This window comes from Temnothorax americanus, unplaced genomic scaffold, assembly GCF_048541705.1.
Source record: "Temnothorax americanus isolate GAGA-0224 unplaced genomic scaffold, ASM4854170v1 Scaffold32, whole genome shotgun sequence".
Classification (NCBI taxonomy): domain Eukaryota; kingdom Metazoa; phylum Arthropoda; class Insecta; order Hymenoptera; family Formicidae; genus Temnothorax; species Temnothorax americanus.
The window spans coordinates 1,146,041-1,167,506 of NW_027509464.1; the positions used below are offsets into that span (position 1 = coordinate 1,146,041).

At 42.2% G+C, this 21,466-nt stretch overlaps 1 protein-coding gene across 9 annotated transcripts; it reads right to left on the bottom strand.

The window, feature by feature from the left end:
• Positions 1 to 23: 23 nt before the first annotated feature.
• Positions 24 to 20,900, bottom strand: Nompc (no mechanoreceptor potential C). Of its 9 annotated transcripts, XM_077413199.1 has the most exons (15): positions 19,316 to 20,900; positions 18,856 to 18,957; positions 17,475 to 17,576; positions 17,021 to 17,137; positions 15,847 to 16,047; positions 14,070 to 14,453; positions 13,476 to 13,796; positions 12,037 to 13,264; positions 11,363 to 11,538; positions 10,583 to 11,011; positions 9,189 to 10,215; positions 1,228 to 1,355; positions 990 to 1,138; positions 511 to 670; positions 24 to 242 (listed from the first exon to the last, which is right to left on the bottom strand). In XM_077413199.1, exons 1-15 carry the CDS (start codon positions 19,643 to 19,645, stop codon positions 24 to 26), a joined length of 5,073 nt encoding a protein of 1,690 aa, XP_077269325.1. In that variant the 5' UTR covers positions 19,646 to 20,900. The 9 variants fall into 9 exon arrangements, with proteins under 9 accessions (XP_077269325.1, XP_077269326.1, XP_077269328.1 ...); XM_077413202.1 differs by lacking the exons at positions 24 to 242; positions 511 to 670; positions 990 to 1,138; positions 1,228 to 1,355 and adding exons at positions 2,986 to 3,625; positions 3,742 to 4,009; positions 8,280 to 8,393; XM_077413195.1 differs by lacking the exons at positions 24 to 242; positions 511 to 670; positions 990 to 1,138; positions 1,228 to 1,355 and adding exons at positions 4,921 to 5,676; positions 6,086 to 6,353 and having other exon boundaries at positions 19,316 to 19,861; positions 20,317 to 20,900.
• Positions 20,901 to 21,466: the final 566 nt, after the last annotated feature.

Consider the following 21,466-nt stretch of genomic DNA (forward strand, 5'->3'; position numbering starts at 1 on the left):
ATCGGTTTTATTATTCAAGCGATTCAAGCCATTTCAGCAAGCGTCGCCTCCCCACTGGACGGTTTCTCGATTTCGTCTCCAAATCGCATACGATACTTTCTTCGGACTATATCCCAATCGATAACGTTTTGTATCTTCGGAATATTATTTAAAGAAGCTTGACTGATGGTCGGACTTGTTTGAAGTAACGAGAAGTTAATTCGTTCCTTCGCTGCTCGCGGTAGTGGAAGCATTCTAGTATTCTAAAACAAAATAGGAAGAGGTCATGTAACAATTTATTTAATAAAAAGAAAAAGAAAAGTCATCTGAAATCTTAATAAAACAATTCGGACCTTCCTTCTTAATTTGGCTCATTTAAATGGCTCTATTTTGCAAAAATATTTTTAGAAAATAACATTATTGTACACAGTTGAATGTGTCTCTTTAAATAAACTTTAATTTTATTATAAAAACATTTAAAAATTCTTGAAAATAATAGTAGGAATAATAAACATAATAATATCTACGTACGGTAGAATATTTTGGTAAAACGCTTGGATGCATATCGGGTTCCATGTAGCCACGCGATCTGCCGATCTTCTGCCTTGCAATTCGTTCCTTCATACAAGCGTTCTTAAGATATTCTGCCCATGTGGTAACGAGGTTTAACGGCGCGGGAGCTGTCCTTGTTCTTTTAAAAATAAGGGTCAGAATAAAATTACAGTAAAGATTTGCAAATTTAAAGGATGATGCATAAAAAAATTGCACTTTAAGTTTCATTGAAAGTCTAATGAAAGAATTACATGGCGTTTAAAAACTTTTTGGGTATTTAACTGTCGATATATCATCATTCTAACCAATATATAAAAGTCTTAAGAATTTTTACTTAATTTAAGGTAATTTATCGAAAGCGCAGTTGCAAGACCCATCTGTGTTGAAGGCTTAAAAATCAAGAATTTAAATACTTTTATGTTCGCGAAATATCCTTCGTTACAATTGTGTTTACTTACTTTTGCATCTTGCGAATCAATTTGCTGAGACCGTATTTCCACTCGATGTCACTCTGTGATTGAATATTGTGATATGTGTCGCTCATCATAGCAATTAATAGATTAATCAACACTATGACACTGACGAGCATGTATAATGAATATGACACCTATTGAAACGAAAAGTACTTATTTCTTAGATTCTTAAACGGAGGTGATTATACATATAACTAGTTATATTATTTCCTGGAAAAATTACCTTGAAAAAGTTAACCGTCCACCACGGCTGCTGCTTGCTGCTTAATGAAACCGTAAAGGCGTTGGTCTCTTTTTGGCCGAAAATGGCGAAGAAAAGATTCTCCGTGATATCGATCACACTAACTTTCACTGTGCAAACAGAGAAAAAGAACGGTGAGTCAAAACAATCTTACTGATATGTTAATCATTATCTTATATATCGCACCTATTTATATTTTATTAAAAATTATAGCGTTTGAATTAGTTTTATTCCTACGCTAATACAGCGGTATAATACAACTGAGGCAGGGTGTTCGTAACTAGTAATCATTGTTTTAAACATTCCAGTTATAATTGCAAATTTCGGACCACTGCTAATACATAATGGATCGGTGTTAACGCTATTCTATTCATTGTTATTTTGATTACAAGCAGAAAAAAATCATATGATATTTACAGTTCTTGAACTATTAAATCGTAGAATATATTCATGCTAATGATAGTCAAATATCCTAATCTTCGTTCAGTAAAAATTGGCGATCAATCAGAAGAAAAGTCAGCGAGCTTTGTAAAACCCAAAACATGCGATGAGATGAGCATCGAAAGATTTCGATGAGCGAACACTTAACAATGAGTAATAAACTGCAAAGAGATGTCCACATTCGACATGTCGGTGAGAAGTTTTCTAAAACGCATTCATAAATGCAGGATGGATGCGATGAATGCGGCTTGCAACGTGAGAACTTTGCATTTTGATTTTCGCTTTATGCACCCTGTGAAAAATAGAGAAATTTAAAAGGGGAATCGATGGAAATTTACTCTTTGTAAAATTATAAATTCTTAATCTACGAAATCGGGAGTGAATTTCAGAATTATCGAATTTCTATCTTCTACCTCTATCTACGCATTTAATTTTTCTGGTAAAACAATCGACAATTAAAAAGATATTAATTCCGTGTATATAATATAAGACTATTTTTTAATTACACATTTAATTTTACATTTAATTTAAAAATTGTCTTATGCGATACTTATACGTTGCGATTAGAAAGAAATAGAAGTGGATTCAAAATTTCTAAATCAAATCCCGATTTTAAAGATTAAGCGTTCATCACATACACAAAAATCTCTCATGTTGAATTCGCTTTAATTTAACTATTTCTTTTTACAGGGTGTACATTTATGATGCATGCCAGCCGAATTTACAACGTGCGAATGATCGAGAGGTGAATCCTGTAGACGAGTTTAACTCCGATTAACATTTCAACAAATAATATACATGCTACACGTCAAGTTCATTGTGTATATATAATAATGTGAATTTCGAAGGCAATTCTAATATCATGTCCCTATACAGATACACATCCTACAAATATGTGTATCGAGCGCGCCGATATGTTACACGAAAATATCGTGAGCAACATGATGCAGGCATAATGATCGGTGCGTGCATTGTTGCAACTGAGCCGTTACGCAATTGCGCTCTATAAATATTTATATATAATATAATATATATATATATATATATATATATATATATATATAGATAGATAGATATGTCGTACATATATGATCAATAAAACATTCCAGGTGGGAAGAGGAGAATTTTATAATTATATAATGCTGATAACTAACCGTCAAATGTAACGTGGAACGATCCCTATGCACACGGGGATTCCCCATGGTAGCCTCTAAAACGTGTTATAGGTAATCGATTAGACTATGGATCACAAGGAGTACAGGTTCGCTAGTTAACAATAACTGTACAGGCGACGCAAAGTTGAGCTTAGACGTTTATTTCGAAAATACTGACAAGGTCCTCCGTGTATACGCCCCACAGCGATATATGTACAAATAAACGCAGTTAGTGCGGCGAATCTGCGAAAATAGGAAGAGCTTTGATCTCTCTTTTTTTCTCACTCTTTTTCGTGAGAGTTATATATAACATATATTGTCGGCAGGTATCTTTTCTCCTCGTTCAAGCTCCAAGTCCAAGCCCCGATTTATCGGCCGCACTCAACGAGCCTTCCAAAACTGCTAACGGATTCTCGGTCGACTCCTTGTTCTCCTCCACTGGCTTTTCTTCGATCTTCTCGCCGTAAAGATCTCTGTACTTGCGCCTGACGACCTCCCAGTCGACAACGTTGTCGATCTTGACGGTGTGGCTGAAGGACAATTGGCTCCCGAGAGGACTCAGATGGGCCACTGATAAGTTGAAACTATCCTTGTGTCCAACCTGCGTCTTCTTTATCTTGGACAGCCATTTGGCTCCCATCTTGCTGCGAGGGGACATGCGAGAGCCGCCCATTAGGTGCATCAGAGAGGGCCGTGTCTTTTTGGTCATGCGTTTCTTGCAAACCTTGACGAAATACGTGATCCACGTGGTCAGGAGATTCAGCGGAGATGGTGCCGTGGTGGTCCTGTCGCGTATTGAAAAATTAAATTGATTAGTGCAACGATCAATGGTGCTTTCATGCAACGTGCAACAACCTACCGTTCTTCTTTCTCTTTTTTTTTCTTCAGTACGTCTTATTACCTGTGCATATTTCGAATGAGCTTGCTCAGTCCGTATTTCCACTCGATGTCCGACTGCGCCTGTATTCGCTGATAGGTATCGCTCATCATGGCGATGAGGAGATTAATAAGCACGACCACCGACACCAACATGTAAATGCCGAAGGTGAGCTTGAAGAGGACGGTCGTCCATTTGGGCTGCATCGTTTCTACCTTGAACTGTTCGTGTGTCGTCTGACCGAAGATGGCGAAGAACAACAACTCGACCGCGAGTATGGGATCCATCCTGACTGTAAATACGCGTTAAACAATAACGTGTCTCGTAAGGTGTCTCGTGTATATTGCGCGTTGGACGTATGCAAAAATTCTCTGCGACTGCCCATACACATGCTAAACGTTGCTACTACCAAATGTCGCAAAAAGGATCGATTTCAAGCCATACAGGGTATATATGCTGCGACTCGTACGAATTCCTCGTTTTTTTTGCCTGTCGTCGGAAAAAGTCCAAGCGCCTAAGAAAAACGCGCTCTCGTCTAACGGGACGGTTTCTAATTTTAAGCGCATGAAACATAAAGGAAACTATAGGAGACTTGTGTGACTTATGTTACGTGCAATTATCCTAAATATTACAAATATTTAAAGGACATTTAACGGAGTAAGAGATGCTTAGTGCTTTTAAACATTTGCGATATCAAGGATATTTTATTATTACAAACTGTCCTTATATAAACGTTAGTTAAAGTTAACAGCTGAGACTTAGCTTTATATATATATATATATATATATATATATATATATATATATCTTTCTACTTTTTTCTATATAAAAACATCCACGGATTCTCAGTCAGGCCATCTAACTTTAATTAACGTTTACAGCAACGTCTTTCTAATAGAAAATCTCGTCGCAACGAATCGATCGAGATAAAATATCTGCGTCCTACGGATGATAACGCATTGCGGTGTCGCGGATGAATGATCCAACATTCAATGAAACATCGAGAGCGAGCGGATGTGATACGGGGGATTCGTGGGCGATTCGGCATTCGCAGGCGTCATCCGGTCGTGAAGTGTGACGGAAAAGGTATGATGTGTTGCGGCGGAATTGGCCCATTCTCATATATCTCAACAAACAACATCAATTATATGCGTTCCTACGAGATTCATGTGTCACACGTCGTGAGACACTTTACTTACTTAGATGCTTAAATGCTCGGCTGGTCGCCGGTGCGTCGAGGATCGCGCGAGGATCCTCTCTACGATGGTCTCGCTCGATCGTCCGAGGATATGTGTCTGCGGTAGCGGTTTACGATTTTTAATTACTACTCGTGGGAGATGAGCGCATCTTTAGCGCAATTAGTCGCCAAATCTGTCTAGTAAGTGATACGGATCGTGTGCGACGGCCGATGGTATTTCCAATCGCTCATTTGCTCACACTGTTTTTACGCGCGGACTCGCGCACTCGGCAATTCGGCCGAAGGGGTAGTAAAGGGCGATTCTTTTACACGGGCGGATTCGGAACTGTCGCCGGTACCGTCGAGGCGTTGGATGCCGTCGGCCCGCTCTCGTCCTCGTTCTCGTCCTCGTTGCCCTTCTCTTCCTTCTCGTCCTTCTCGGGCTCATTCCCGGTCAGGGCGAGATACTTCTTCCTAATCGAGTCCCAGTCCACTACGTTCTCTATTCTGGTCGCGCTATTGAAGGACAACTGACTGCCGAGCGGGCTGAGGTGCACCACGGAAAGGGTCATACTGTCCTTCGGGCGGACCTGGCCCTTCTTAATTTTGGCCAGCCATTTCGCGCCCATCTTGGACCTCGGCGATAAACGGCTGCCGCGCCCCAGCCCCATCATGTGCACCAACGAGGGCCGCTTGCGTTTCGCGGAGCGCTGCTTGCACAGCTTGATGAAGTACACGGTCCAGGTGGTGAGCAAGTTTAGCGGGGACGGAGCTGTGGTAGTTCTGCAACACGCAATCGCGTTCCCAACACGGAATGCTCCGTTAACCCCGAATGCTTAACAGCGAGTTGCTTAAGGGACCGATCGAGAGCGCGGCATTACGGAGATTGTACATGAAAGTGTATGTATAAAGCGAACGGCACGTGCAACGGTCCCGTCTTGTCCGCACGTGAGTCGCGCACGGGGAAAACGCGATGGAAAACGCGAGAGCGTCGCAATAAAGTAACGTCAACTTCTATTTAGGTATAACGTCGGTGTGCTTCCGGCCGAACGTGGGAAAAGATAAATCGGACATGCTATTTTGGTCAGAACTGACCCGCGCGTCGGTTATCATAGCGGTTTATCATAGCGGACGGCTACATTATCAGACGTGAGGATTACTTCAGAGTTCGTAAAAGGTCGGGCGGGCTTACCTGTGCATGTTTCGAATCAGTTTACTGAGTCCGTATTTCCACTCAATGTCCGACTGTGCCTGTATCCGTTGATAAGTGTCGCTCATCATGGCGATCAGCAGATTAATCAACACCACTACCGAGACCAACATGTACACGCCGAAGGTCAACTTGAAGAGGACCGAGGTCCACTGCGGCTGATTGTTCTCGACCTTCAGCTCGCCGTGGGTCGTTTGGCCGAAGACGGCGAAGAACAGATACTCGAAGGCGCGTAGCGGATTCATCTTTACTGGAATTACGAGGCACACACAACACACACACAAGACGTTTCTTGATAGCTCTTTCGTTCTCTTATTATTATTATTTTTTTTTTTTAGCTCATTGCTTCGTGCCATTACAGATCGTCTACTACGGTGGGTACTCACTATTTGGTATATACGAATGCATGTGTGAGTATTCCATAACGTACATAACGATCGAGCGAGCGAGCGAACGAACAAACGGAACGAACATGCTCATGCATATATCTTTTATATATAGACTCTGGCCATGCTCTGCAGCTGCGGCTGTGAACTAACTGCCGGATGCATGCCATGAACCCTCTCATTGCAGGCTGCGATATCATCGTCGAGTACGTACTGTCACTCGTCTTTTCCGCCTCGTCGCTCTAAATTCGTCTTGCACTTACACATCCGACTCGGATGTAATCGCGCTTCGTTTTTTTCTTTTTTTTTTTCTGTTTGTCCACAAAAGACACTCGTGACGATAAAGTTCTATCGTCGGACCATGCGCGTTACGAAGACGCGCGACGAGCTTTGCGATGCGTTTCGCTAATTGGGGGGATGCATTCCGTTACCGGTGCGTCTTTTCTCACGGCAGCTATAGTGATCGAACAATGGGGGAGGACATTCGTCGTGCCATTCCATGCTGAATGAGAGAGAAAAAGAGAAAGAGAGGAGGGCGCGGGTGGGCGATTTTGACAAACGTGTCGCGCGATACGTTTGCAGTGGATAAAAGGATGCGGCATGCAATTCGGGGGATGCACGCCCTCCTCCTCCGCTTGCCTGGCTTGCACGATTCCAAAGGCGGGGGAGCGCGTAAAACATCGCGCAAAATATATGTTGCTTGCATGCAAGGACACGGAGGGCGGGAAGAGGGCGAAAAGATCCTTTTTTTCGGCCGAGGGCATCCTGTAACGGGTCGTTGAGACAAAAAAGGGAGAAGAGAGAGAAGAGAAGAAAAGGAGGAAACGCAGAGGGTGTTTTTGAAGGGGTGATTCTCTCTATGAAGGAAAGGGTGTGGGACAGTCCGCAAAGTCGATCGAGTCACACATAAAAAAACGACCGTGCGATTGATGCACATCATGAATTTGCATACAACATCGGCGTCCACTAGCATAAACACGAATTCTAGCAAACTCACAGTTATTACAGATAACATATGATACAGAGAGGCACGCACGTACATACACATATATGTGTGTGTGTGTGTGTGCGCGCGTTCATGTATGATGTAATACATATACAGGACACATACGTACAGCGAGACACGGGGATGCACACGGGCAGAGGCTGTGAAAGAGACACGAGCACATATGCTCCGTATAAGGCAGTATAACGCTAATCGACAGCCAATCAATTGCATAGACAGAAACGTCGTTCTCGAGCTTTCAGACCAATTTTATAAATATTTGCTCGGTACGCTGCGATGCGGACGCTTCGCTCCGATCAGCGGACGGGTCTGAGGTAAAGAGGAGCGTAAAAAGAATTTAAAAAAAATTCTGCAATTACCGTGATAACTAATATGGTTATTGCACCGGGGTGTTTTAAACGACTGCGGTGCTATTTGCACAAGCGAGAGATATCATTCTCAGCGAAAATTCCTCTATCAATCGGTTTTTGCCGTCATCTTTTTACCGTCACCCCCGAATCACAGCATACTACGCGAACAAGGATTGATATGAGAATTTTTTTTTTGGTTCTCGTTTATTTTCTTTTCTTTCGCTTCGTCATATCAGGCAGCAGTCTCAGCAGACAACACACACTGGCCAAATGCACGATGCAGTCGATGCAGACGAGACGAACACCGAGATGGATCGCGTCCCGCATTCATTCCGCGTGGGCGAATTATTATTATAATATTATTTTTTTGTTTTCGGTTCGCTTTCCGCTCGGGTTGCTTCTGATTAATCTTTCTCAATCAGCTGAAAACTTACAATCTCTGCTGTTATCGTCACAGCACTCATTCTTTTTCTTGTAGCGGCCGTAGCGACGAGGAGGCGCCGTTGGTGGCGTCTCCATCATCCATTCCGTAACATTGGCCAACAAATCTATCATTGCAATTCATTCCGGTTATGATTCTGTATCGCTCCGCATGTCTCTGAGTATGATCGACATGAAGTAGACTTTTACTCTGGGACTTTAATAAAATGACAATTACTGAAATCTAACGAGTGCGAACTGGACCACAACGTCAATGACTCTTTCAAAATGGGGAGTAAATTTTTAGCGGAGGGACGGGGGGAACGTTTCCGAAGGGTAAACGTGTTTGTTTCTGCATGCGAATTACGCGCCGGGTGCACAGCACCAGTGCAATTTCGATGAGTTTGACTTCCGATCCGAGGCGTTTCGTAACGTCGAAATCTGAATTCATCGAAATTACACTCACGTAGTTTCTGTATAATTCCTTATATAAATTAACGCAGGAGAGGAAAAACGCGCGATCGCCGATTTGCACAAAGGGAGGGAACCGCACCGTTATCTCACGGTGCCCACGCGAATTAGCACCTGCGTGGGCGAAAGCACTGTCTACGTCCTGTTAATAGAAACCAGTACCGCGCGTCGAAGCGATTGCCAATCTAAGATCTAGCCCTACGTTAGGTATCTACATAACGTATCTACGGTACATGTCGTATCTACAGTACGTGTGCGCGTATATGTATATATCCTATATAGACGGGGCTGTAAAAAATCAATTAACTGCGCCACTAGCTCTGGATTGGCGTCAAGATATACAGTAAGAGAAAAAGAGACAGAGAGAAAGAGAAAGAGAGAAAAGGGGGGGGGAGGAAGAAGATCGAAGCAGGGAAAGGAAATAGAAGTGAGAGAATGCGTTTCGAACTTACCGTCGGAGAACGGCTTCCTTTGTTTTCTGTCCTCTGCGCGCGCTTCCTGCGGCGTTTGGTTCCTGAACGCCTGATTGAGCGCGACGAAGTGCATGGAGAAGCCGAAGACGAAGATCGCGAGCACCGCGAGAAATCTCGCGAGGTCCTTCATAAGATTACCGATGATGATGGCCCACGGCCCGAATAGATGGTGAAACGACAGGAAGTCCAGGATCTGCACGCAAGCTAAAAGGAAACTGAGGGCAAAAAGCTGGTTTCTCAGGTAGAGGAGAGTCGGCCAGTACGGTCTCTCCACGATTACGAATCCCATCAGGTGGAACGCGACGCCGAATATGCCGAAGAGCAGCACCGCGAGCTTGATCCAGCCGAGACCGCTCTTGTCGCTGGGATTCGTCAGCTCGAACAGCAACAGTCCTGACAGCATCACCAGCAGGCACCACTCGTACCAGTACGGTATCAGATTGGACCTCACCACCGGATAGATCGGCGTGATGCCCACCAGTAGCAAGAAGACCATCAGATAGATGTGCGACGTGAGATACGACATGAACTTGATGATGGGCACGTTATTGTACCTGTGACCGAGCGGGAGGGCGAACACCACCCAGACCGGCGGGCACACGATGAAGGCGATGAACAGCAGGATCGTCCTGAACGCGTTCCAATTCAGGCTACCCTGCCACAGCTCTTGCAGATAGCGCTGCACCACGGTATGCGCGATTACCTCTTTCTGTTCGTTCTCGATCAACACGTCCAGGAACTCGACATTCCTGCGATCCATCGACGTCAAGATCCTGCCGGCCGAGTCGGCGCCCGCCGCCAGAGCCAACAGCTCGGTGGCCATTGCCTCGCATTGTTTTCCGGCCGCGATTAAATCCTTGGCGCGCTCCTTTTCCTTTTCGGAAAGCTTCATGTAGATGTTGGATAGCTTGGCCGCGGTATCGACTGGCGCGGGTGACACCAGAACGAATTCCTCGATTGGTTTGTTGTTATGGCTCTTGCTGCAGACCATCATGTTGTAGACGAACTGTAAACGCAACGATTCACTTGAAAATTAAAATGTTGAATTCGAGAAAATTGAAAGTTACTACAATACTGTATTTCGGATATCGTTATGACAATTATTTGTTCGCGAAATATGAGACAGATAATGAATTTTACGATGCATATAAATATATACGAATTATGTAAATTACTGTAAAAAATGTAAAACATTTATTTTATATTTTTCTAAATAAAAATAAAGTTATAATCGTGCCTAGATGCTTCAAAATTATATCAAGATTAGATTTTACTGTAAAAGATAAAAAACCTATAACTTAAAAATTTACAATTTAGAAATTCGACATTTGAGCAGTTTCCATCTATTCCTCTTACCAGGACGGATATCTTACCCTCTTATCTTCCATCAGAGCGTACGTATCGTGCTCCTTCTCCATGAGATATTTCAGCACATCATTGTGACCCTCGGAAGCGGCAAACCAGATCGGCGCGCAGCCGAGGTTCGTCTCGGTTTTCGGAGACCCGCCGCTTTCCACCAACAGCTTCACGACGTCCAAATGACCGGCGCGTGCCGCACAATGCAGCGGTGTCCAACCGTTCTTATCGGTCGCGTTTATCTCCGCTCCCTGACCCAAAAGAACCTCCACCATCTGATAATGACCGTGAGTTGCCGCGATATGCAGCCCGGTCTTGCCGTAACGATCCGCGCTGTGCAACAATTCCGCCGATCTGCTCAACAGCAGACCCACGACAGTTATGTGACCGCCGAAACAAGCCAGATGCAGGGGGTTCCAGCCGTTCTCCGTCGTCGTTGCGTCTACCTTCGGTCAGAACGTCCTTGTATTCAAACGAAGTATTCAATGCAGTAGCTTAGTCCTTTTTAACAGCTTGAGAAAATTAATGTAAAAATAATTGATTTTCTCAACTTTAATTCTTTTGAAATAAAAATACATATTAGACAAGTAGCACATTAAATTTATTAATTTTCTTTATTGTGATATATTCTCAGTTTGTGATGTAAGCGTTTCTTAATTTTTATCATGATCGTTTTAGAGAGCACGTACTTTTTTTATAAATACTTTTTATAAATAGAATTTAATCCGAGCAATGTCATAAATTAAGTCCAGCCAAATCCGAATAAAATATCATTACTAAATTATCGTCGGTCATACCTGAACCCCCGCAGAATTGAGAAGAAGTCGTACGACGTTCTCGTTTCCGGAATAGGCAGCTAGATGAAGAGGGGTCATACCGGACTCAGCTCCTAACTCTCCTACTAAGGATCCTCCAGTTGGTGGATCAGATTTTACGGTTCCAGGTATGTGAGTTAGCAGTTCTCTAACCGTATCTAAAACAAAACCGAGTCTTCTAATCATAAAGAAATTATAAGAAGTATATATATATATATATATATATATATATATATATATAGTAGAAAAGTAAAGAAGTATTATTTTTAATGTATTTAAATTTTTTTTAAATTATTTTAAAAGATATTGATTACGGATATATCTAATGTATTCAAATTTTATGGATAGTTTTTTCGTAAATACTTTACTTTATTATTAATGTATTGATGCTAATTACTAATAATCCATGTCTACACTGCAAATCCAAGTATGTTAGTTTAACTGAAACTTTTCTTACACATTTCTTGCCGTTTTAAATCACGTCATTTAACACGGTTGAACGTATTAACTTTTAATTTAATACGATTAAACGTGTTAATTTAACACGCAACATGTAATCAAATGTGTTATTTTTAGACGTTTATGCGTGTAGAAATAATACACTTGGATTTACAGTGTAAACACAATTATTATTGTTTTACGAGATTCTTACTCACCGGCTTGTCCAAAGTAAGCAGCAACGTGAAGCGCGGTGACGCCAAGCTTCTTGCTGGATATCCTAAGAGATTGCGTTGACCTCATCACTTCAAGTACCTGACCGTGACCGTGTTGAGCGGCCAGGTGAACCGCGGTGAAACCCGCGCGATTCTCGTCAGCGCAGGACGCCCCGGCCCTAACCAGAGCCTTCACGACCTCGGCGTGTCCACCTTCCGCCGCCAGTTGCAGAGGAGTCGCTTCCGTCAATTTGTTCCTGGCGGTTATCACCCCTTGCCTGTCGAACTTCATCAGCTCCTCGATCACCCGGACGCTGCCTTGCATGGCGGCGATATGGGCACAGGTATTGCCGTCCTTGGTGCAGGCCATCACCAGGTTGGCGTGCCTCTGCAAGAAGAGCTGCGCCACTTCAGCGTAGTTGTTCATCGCTGCAGCGTGGATCGGCTTTTGTCCTTGGTCGTCCGTGGCATCTATACTGGCGCCGAGTTCCAATAGTAACTTGCAGACCTCCAACTGACCCGCACCCGCCGCCAGATGAAGGGGAGTCTGCTTCCTCAAAGTGAGCACGTCTATCGCGGCGCCATGATCTTGCACGAGAAACCGCACCAGGTGCGTGTAACCATTCATGGCAGCCAGATGTAAGGCGGTCCTTCCCACGCGCGACTTGGAGTTTATGAAGGCCTTGTTCGCCAGCAATGCGTCGCAAACCTGAAGATAGCCGTGCTCGGCGGCTAGATGAAGAGCAGATCTACCCTCAAGATCGAACACGTCTACCCTGCCGTGATTGGCGAGGAGTGTGGTCACCAGTTCCATGTGGCCCCGATGAGCGGCGATCAATAACGGCGTCCAACCCACGGCGCTCTGCCGGTTCAAGGCCTTTTGCACTTCCGTAGCCGACATGCGGCTGATCATCTCCGACAGGACTTCGTTGTTGCCCGCGAGGGCACAATGATGGAACGCCGATTCCTGGGCTTGTCTGGTCTGCATCGAAACGTCCGCTCCGCTATCGAGAAGGGCGCGAACGACGGCGCGATCATCGCCGGGGGTGCTTACTTCCGAGGGTTCGATTTGGGCCGCGTAATGAAGCGCGCTGGCACCCTCGTTGGTCAGACTATTCACATAGGCGGTCGCTACTTCCGGACCCTTTTTTTCCTTTACGAATTCTATCAAGTGCCGGACCACGTCAGCTCTGCAACCCCTACAGGCTAAATGCAAGGGCGTCTCTCCGTTCTAAAAAAAATAGAAATCTTAAAATAAATAGAAATAATTTAATAACTTTACAGATTATTTCATCGTCTCAAAAAAGTTATCGTATGTGTAATGCTCGTTATACAGAATGTGACGAGAACAAGGTTTAATTTTTTAAATTATTACAACATTAAATAATTATATAGAGATTGTATTTTTGAATTAGATCTCATTTCTTGTTTTGTCGACGTACTTTTGATTTAAACATTGGATCTCCACCATCGTCGAGGAGCAAAAGGAGCGTCGCTAAATTTCCGTGGCTGGCTGCCACATGCACGGGCGTTTGGCCATCATCGGTTGTCAAATTGGGACCTGCCCCAGATTTCAATAACATCAGAGCGCATCTGTCGCCATCGGGCACTCTGGCAGCTATGTGAAGCGGAGTTTCCCGAAGTTTTCCACCCCTCACGTGTACCTCTGCGCCGTATCCTAGAAGGGTTTCCACGACAGCCGGTTTGGCACTTTCCACGGCTATATGGAGTGCCGTATAGTTATCGTTAGTTACCACGTCCACCTGTGTGCAACAAAAAAATATACTTTAAAATCTTTAAATTGCATAAAAACTGAATCTCTTGACACTTGATCTCATATTGGGGATTGTGAGATTCTTTTCAAGAAACTTTTTTTTCATCAAAATTCTGACACTCAAAAAACAATATAAATATAAAAAATTGAATTAAAAATATGCGACATTTATGTTCATAAAAAAGAAATTAATTTTGCATTCGTATGGCATCTTTATTCGTGACAACAATAGTATTTTCCATAGCGATGACAGATTATTTACCCTTTCTCCTCGTTGCAGCAGAGTGCTGATAATACCCACGTGGCCGTATCCTGCAGCAGTATGAATAGATCTGGCACCACGTTTATTTGGCATGTGCAGATACACGCCTTTCTTGAACAACATAGTGGCACATTCCGAGTGTCCGTTCAGCGATGCTATGTGCATCAGAGTGGAGCCGTCTTTCGTCCTTTCGAAGATGCTTGCTTTGAATTTATCGGCCAGTAGCTCGATGATGGAAGCATGACCGTTCTCCGCGGCCAAATGCATCGGCGTTCGATCTTGATGATCGGTGATCGAGGCGGAGGCTCTGACACCGTAAAAATATTTTACTAAGGTTTCATCACCCTCGGCACTCGCTATGTGTAACGCAGTTTGCCCATCGCCCTGAAATACACGTTACATTTTTTAGATAGCTGATATAGCTTACATATTTCTCAATAGCATTGCATATTTTATAGGGTTTCTTAAAGGGTATATTTCATACTCTTTAAAAAACATTTTTGTTTTAATTTTTATATCTGGGTAAAACGATAAAAGGAAAAAATTGTCGCTTCTTTTTCATTTTAACTACATTGGTAATAAAAACTATGTTATTAAGCTCTTGTCATTAGTAATAACTAATAAACTTTTGTCACGTTACCTTGTTCCTAATATCATATCTTAAGTGTACCATATATATATATATGTATATTACAATAGTTTCTTTTGTTTATCGAGCGATATTATATTCAGTTTTAGTTTATGGTCCATATCGGACTGTCTAGTTCTTTTTTCGTTCCTTCTTCCTTCTCCGTTTCCGGTTCCGTCGATTCTACGCACGCTGTTATATACACGAGAATAAAGCCACATATTAATTATCGAATTTTTGTGTCTCTTCACTTGAGTAATCCTAACGGATTATCTGCCATTCCACAATTAACCTGATTAAGGTAAAAAAGTAACATTTACATTAGCGTTAATTGAAAATTTAAGTCCTGCTAATATTAATTAACCATGCGACATTATTTATTCTCTTGTATTATGTTAACGTGTCGTAATAAATTTTTGCGACTCAATTAAGAATCATTAAATAAATTGTTGCGTGATAGTAAAATCTCTTGTAAAATCTACAAAGAATCGTAAAATTATAAGGCAGGTTGCAATTGTAAGTAATTTTTAGGAAGTTTAAGACCTTGTCGTAAATTTTACGACCGCCTCGTTCCCAATTATTGCTTATTTAGAAATATAACTTTGCAGTTGCCGCAATTTATCATGCGTCATTTCTATTTCGTGTACGATCGATCTTGTCAACTTTTGTACTCAGTTTTCTTGCAGGGTCAAAATTTAAAGTTAGAACAGAACCGGGTAGTTGCGGTACCACATGATATTTAGCGCTTTGCGTTATGACATAAAATTTCGTAATCTACTATTAAAAGTTTGTATTCTATTAATTTTACCGGAAATTAATTAAACAGCATAAAATTGCACATTTATATTTCAAAAGTTCGAAATTGTTTGTGCGTTTAAAAGATAAAACAGACAAATTGTAATTTCCGACTGTCATAAAAGCGTGAAAAGGATAATTAAACGAATATACCATTTTGGTATACCAAAATGTAGGCAAAAATAGTAAAGAGTATTCGCATTGTATTTACATCGCAACGTATAATTTGCGAGCTTCAAAGCATTCGGAAGTACTATGTACATAATTGGCAAAGTTTCAACGATATACCGTCCAACGATTATTATCGGCTCAATTTCACTTCACCTGGGATCTTCGTGCTTGGATTTAACGTACATTTTGCATGTCGACGGCCGCGCCGTAATCCACCAGGATCCGCACCATGTCGATGTCTCTTCTTCTAGCGGCTAAATGCAGAGCAGAATCGCCGGCTGGCGTAGTGGCACGTAGCTGATCAGGCGCTTGCTGTGCCAGAAGTTCCCGACACATCGACTGATTGCCAGCCTCGACCGCTAGCAGAAGAGGTATCTTTCCTTTCTGCGACGAAAATAAGAGATTGAAAAAGAATTGGAAATAAATAGAAATCCTTTCTATTTTTATACGATCTTTATACGACTTTTATACTCACAATTTTAATTACGTAATATGATGAAACAAAGAAATCGAAAATTAAAAATATAAAGAGAAAACTCTTTTAATTTTTATATCAACTATAATTTATTTTAAGAACGTGATTTTTATTTGCTGCGGATGGCGCATCAAGTAATCGCTATTTTTAAAAAATTTGAGAAATAATGCTTCGTTCCATTTTATAATTTTTTTTACTGCTCACGTAAAGTATATTTCTCAAACTTTTTTTTGCAAATATATCCAATGTTTATGTCATTTGTAGCAAAATAAAGGAAATTACATTTATTAAATATAGAAAGTGCTAGTAGTAATCGTAGAGACATTTTAGATACTTTTACTACTATTTCGCATAAGAAAATTTTTTGACAGGTATTATCATAATACATGATACGAGAATTTTTCGTGCTTATGCGAGACGTCTAAATATGCATCGGCTCGATATTACATGAATCGTTATTGTTTTCTTCCATACAAGGCTGGTCTCCTGTCCCGATCAGCGGCGTCGTACTATCGCGACGCGGTTGTATGACAAAGAGCAAGGGAGACAGGGAGGAAAAAGCGAACTGGAGAAGAGTTATGGCGCCGTTCGGTACCAGGTAGCGATCTCTCGGCGCGCGGCACCTGTCACGCGAGAAACGCGAACGCGAAACGGGAACATCACGCCGCGGTTATTGCAGAAAAATCTTTATCTTCATCTAATTCGAAGTTTTCGGGGCCAACATTAATCTACTTATGGTGTCACACGATTATAGCTCGTCCTGAATATTGAAGAGATCGACTCGACTGGCAATTTCGGATCCATCAAACTGTTACATTTACTGAAGCTCCTATATTTGTCCTTTATGCAACTTTATGAAATTATTTCGGAGCTGCTACTTACACCGTCGATCTTTAGCCTGATATCTCGTCCGGCAGCACCTAAGAGAGCTCGTAAAATCGACGTTGCGGTGCCCGTTTGTCTTGATGCCACCAGATGAACTGCCGTTTGTTGTCTCGGCTAGGCACAATACATAAATATATTTCAAGAAATTTATCTGCCGATGTTTATTAAATAGAGTAATTTAAATAGAGATTGTTTTTAATGTCGATTCTAGCACTTGCGATAATTTGCATCCATAATTGTCTCGTGATTTTAATACCAAAATCAAGACCAAGTAAAATAGCTTTAAAAAATAGTAAATTGAAATTAGTCAGAGAATATGTCTAGACAGAATTAAATCTTTTGCAGCAATCCGAAGTAAAACTATTTTCTAAAAAATATCAAGAATCTCAAAATTATCAATTTGGTTTTGGAACTGCTATCGATTTTTTTACGAGAATAAAATTATTCGTACCCCTCCAGTGGCATAGGGATCAACGCCTCTCTTGGACAGCAATAACTTAACAACGTCCTCCCTCGAATACATAGCAGCGATGTGGAGAGCATTGTAATTGTCCTGTAGAAAATGTGTCAATGAAATGCATTTCGTACGCGTCTATCTCGAACGTCAATTCGAAAACCTCGCTCAATTTATCCGATAATCTTGAATTAGCAAATTATGTGGTCGCCCTAATATCATTCGATTTTCATCGGATTAGTAGTAGTTAATGTACGAGAAGAGTGTTATGGAAATAAGTAAAGCGGTAATGGAGCCATGAGTTTCGTCCTGCCGCACCCGTCGGGCTGACCCTTATGATGTTTCAGGTTTCAGGTTTCTGATCACGACGTATCAGCATGCTATTTGAAAATTATATTGGAATCATTGTGGGAGCGGTAGATCGATAGTAGGGAGTAATGCAACGCCTTGCACGTGTTTGCAAAGTGATGCTCTAACATAGTTAACGGCACGCCGTTCAGTAGTATCTAATACATAAGCAAAAGAAACAACGTCAATCATATGCAGAAAGCCCACCTTCGCGCGCACTAATAATAATAATTACATTTCTTATTAATAATAATAATTTCTCTTATTCATAACTTTCTCGTTAATGATTATACACGTTACAGCCTACACCGGAAATTTTAAATAACGCGATCATCGTTCTTCTCCTTCTCCCTTCTTTGTCCCGCGTAGGGCATTCGAAATCAATAAATTTTACTATACAGTTCTTGCAGTGGCGTTCCCAATGACTTTCAGAAGGTTACACCGAGCGCGCTACATAATTGAACCCCTGTCCAGAATGTCAAGCGCAAAAAGCCCGTTTGCAGCTTTTTAAAGGTTTAACGATCAAACTTTAATCTACTCTAAAGATCGGATCCCTTTTTCGTTGCGGCTGATAGTTTAGCTGACTCGGTGGCCTACTTATTCATTTACACGGGTGCCCGTCTTTGTCCACTCGGTCAGTAAGCATAAGCCCCTTGACCTTGGCTCTCCTTCACGCAATCGTCCCCTCCCGACTTATATGTTAGGTGACTCGACTTAGCACAGATTGCGGCCTGATCATTAGCTGTACACCTTTCGTGGCACGCGTCACCTTCGCAGGTGCTATTACGTGCCAGCGCCACGTAACCCCAGCACGAGAACTTATCGCGACGGCAATGAATCAAAGAATGATGAATCAAACATTTTTTCCTTTGGTTTTAAGTGGAATATCTCGAAAAATTCATCCGGTCACGTCTGATGCGACATGATTCTTAGTGCAACAGAGTAATTAATGTTTTCTTAAATTTGATCAAAGCTGAAGATCGATCTCGGTCTAATGAGCGATTTATCTTATTTATCATGGAATACTTGCATTGTTTCTGGCGCTCACGTCGGATCCGAGGTCGATCATCCGATCGAGCAGCGCGCTGCGGTTATCTTTCACTGCGTACATCAACGGCGTCATCCCCGTCGTCTGCAAATAAAAAAATCTTTGCCTAGGAAAATAAATTTGTCGTGCGATCTTTTTACGATTGTTCCAAGTACTAACATCTATCTAAAATTTTCTTTACATAAATTCACGCGAGCAATATTATTACGTAATCAAGACCAAGTCCCTGATCGTAAATGGCTTTTTCTCTAAATTGATTGTACATCAAATCGGTCATGTTTCTTATTATTGTTCAACATTTTTCTATTAAAGTATTCCCGCAAGTATATTCCGCGACTTTATTCGTCCATGGAAACATTAAGAAGATTTTTAAAAATATTACGCATTGATTTCTTTCGTGTTAGAGACTCTTCGGTAAAAGAATCATATGAACGAAACTGACCGTGTCCAAAACACCGGCGAGCGGCACGATGAAGCCATCGTCCCCCGCGCTCTGTACCGTCTTCTCCAGAGACTTGAGCAGTTGGTCCACGGGGGCCCATTCCCCGCGCGCCGCCAGGCCCAGCAGCCTCTGGGCCCCTTCTCTGGCGGTCGCGCCGGCGGAGCTGGGCTTACTTCCGGGCTGCGACGGCTCTCCTGCGGCCGCAACACCGCCATTGCTTCCCGTCGAGGCTGAACCACCATCATCCTTACCACCCGACGGGCTGTCCTCTTTGCTGGAGGGATTCTTCTTGTCGTCCTTGCCTCCCGGTGGTTTCTTGTTACTGCTCATGCTATGCTACGTACGATCCCTCCGCGTGGAACGCGAGCATGATTCGCTCGAGTGACTCGCTCTCGTTCAGAATTGCACACCGTTAATGACACATGAAACAGCGAAAAATTGTATCGGCCATCGGGTAGATATCTTCTCGTCTGGCACGACGCACACTTGGCAGAATGGAAGATACGACGACGCTCACGTTTAAACGGTTTTGAGCGATTTTAAGAGCTAACGAGAAGTGAGACAGCTTTATTTTACAGGAAAAAAAACAATTACTTGTCGAATCAATGTATATTTATAAGTACGAAGAATATACGCTTCAAATGTATCATCGGAATGATACGTTTGAAACATTCAAGACGATTTTCATAGAAAACGCGAAGTAAGTTAACGAAAGTCACTGAAAGCGTCTTTATGTTCAAGGTATATTAATCTTATCATAGCATTTGTAATATTTGTACAATATTTTGGATGATATTGTGTCACTCAGAATTCGGTAAATTTTGTGATTATGATTCAACGTTCGATGAATCTTTGAATATTTCTACAAGCGTAAATGTCACAAGAAGAGATTAATGCCTTGAACATAACGACGCTTCTAATAATTCTGTTAGATTTATTTCGCGCTTTCGTACGAGAGCTATCGTCTTGACACAAGCGAAAGGTCCTTGCAGTTGACGCACTGTTAATTTTATTACTCAGCCAATTATGTCGAGTGAAAATTAACGGCACCGAACGAGTGTTAACGGCACGGTCAGCCTGGCGATTCTGAAGACGGTATGTAATCCAGACTAATCCAGAGTTGAGTTGAGAAGAAGAGAGAGGGTTGCTTCCCTTCGGGCTTCGCTCGCTCGGCAGGATCGACCAATCGCCGACTCGTTCTCGCGGTTCGTTAGGGTAATGTTGCACTAATACTCCTTCACCCTCGACCTGCACGGATTGCTTTTCACGCACACAGGCGCGAATTCGTGGTAGGCCGTGCTGGTCGTCGCTGGTAGCAGCTAAGGAAATCAAGCAGGAGGTGGTGGGAAGGGTGAGAGTCGCGGAGGGGCTGTTATGGCTGCCGTCGACACGCGACTTCCGGACCAGCCCGGCAGGCACGCTATCCGTCTATCTTGAATCCACCGGACTCTGCCACGGCTCTGAATAACGTCCCTCATTCCTCTTCGCTTTCTCTCGCCCAAGACCTAAGGACCTCACTCGTGCGTGGTCTCAATTTTTCGCTCTCTCGATATGTTCTTTTTCTTCCGGTATAGTACGTATACGTTCGGCGTGCTGGAAAATAAGAGTCGCGTGATAAGGAACACAGATGACGTTGAATAACGCCTACAAGCCAATTAGCTGTGAAAAAGATCAGGGAACGTTTGACAAATATCTCGAGATATTTTTATAAGTAATGTAAGCAATGTAAAAATATTAAAGTATTCAACTTACGTTCCAAAATTTAAAATTCTAAAAAACATATTTTTATTTAAATATTTACAGAAGAAGTAGATCATATAGCTTATATACATATGTGCAGATACAAGCTTCTCGCATCAATTTATTTCTGATGGATGATTGAAGGTGAATGTAAATTTAAAGAATCGCCTTAAAAATAGCGTTAAGTATTTCTTTCTTTCTTAATCGTTGCGCTTAGCATAGCCAATGATTGAGAAAGAAATACTTGAGCCAGAAAAAACTACTTAACGCTATTTAAATTGCTAACTATCTCGCAATGATACGACACTATTTGAATTGAAATTCCAAGGCGATAAGAACAAGAGCAACATCAGTCGCAATGTAACTTATTAGTATGCGTTCTCTGCTCACATAAATAACGTGACATTGGCT

Bases quoted from the DNA above. Each gene is read 5' to 3' on its own strand.
- Nompc (XM_077413201.1), bottom strand. From the start codon at position 19,645: ATGAGCAGTAACAAGAAACCACCGGGAGGCAAGGACGACAAGAAGAAT. The intron at 11,539-12,036 runs GTGAGTAAGAAT...GTTTTGTTTTAG, and splicing joins TGCTTACTTTGGACAAGCCG to ATACGGTTAGAGAACTGCTA. The intron at 5,677-6,085 runs GTAAGCCCGCCC...TGCGTGTTGCAG, and splicing joins CTGATTCGAAACATGCACAG to AACTACCACAGCTCCGTCCC.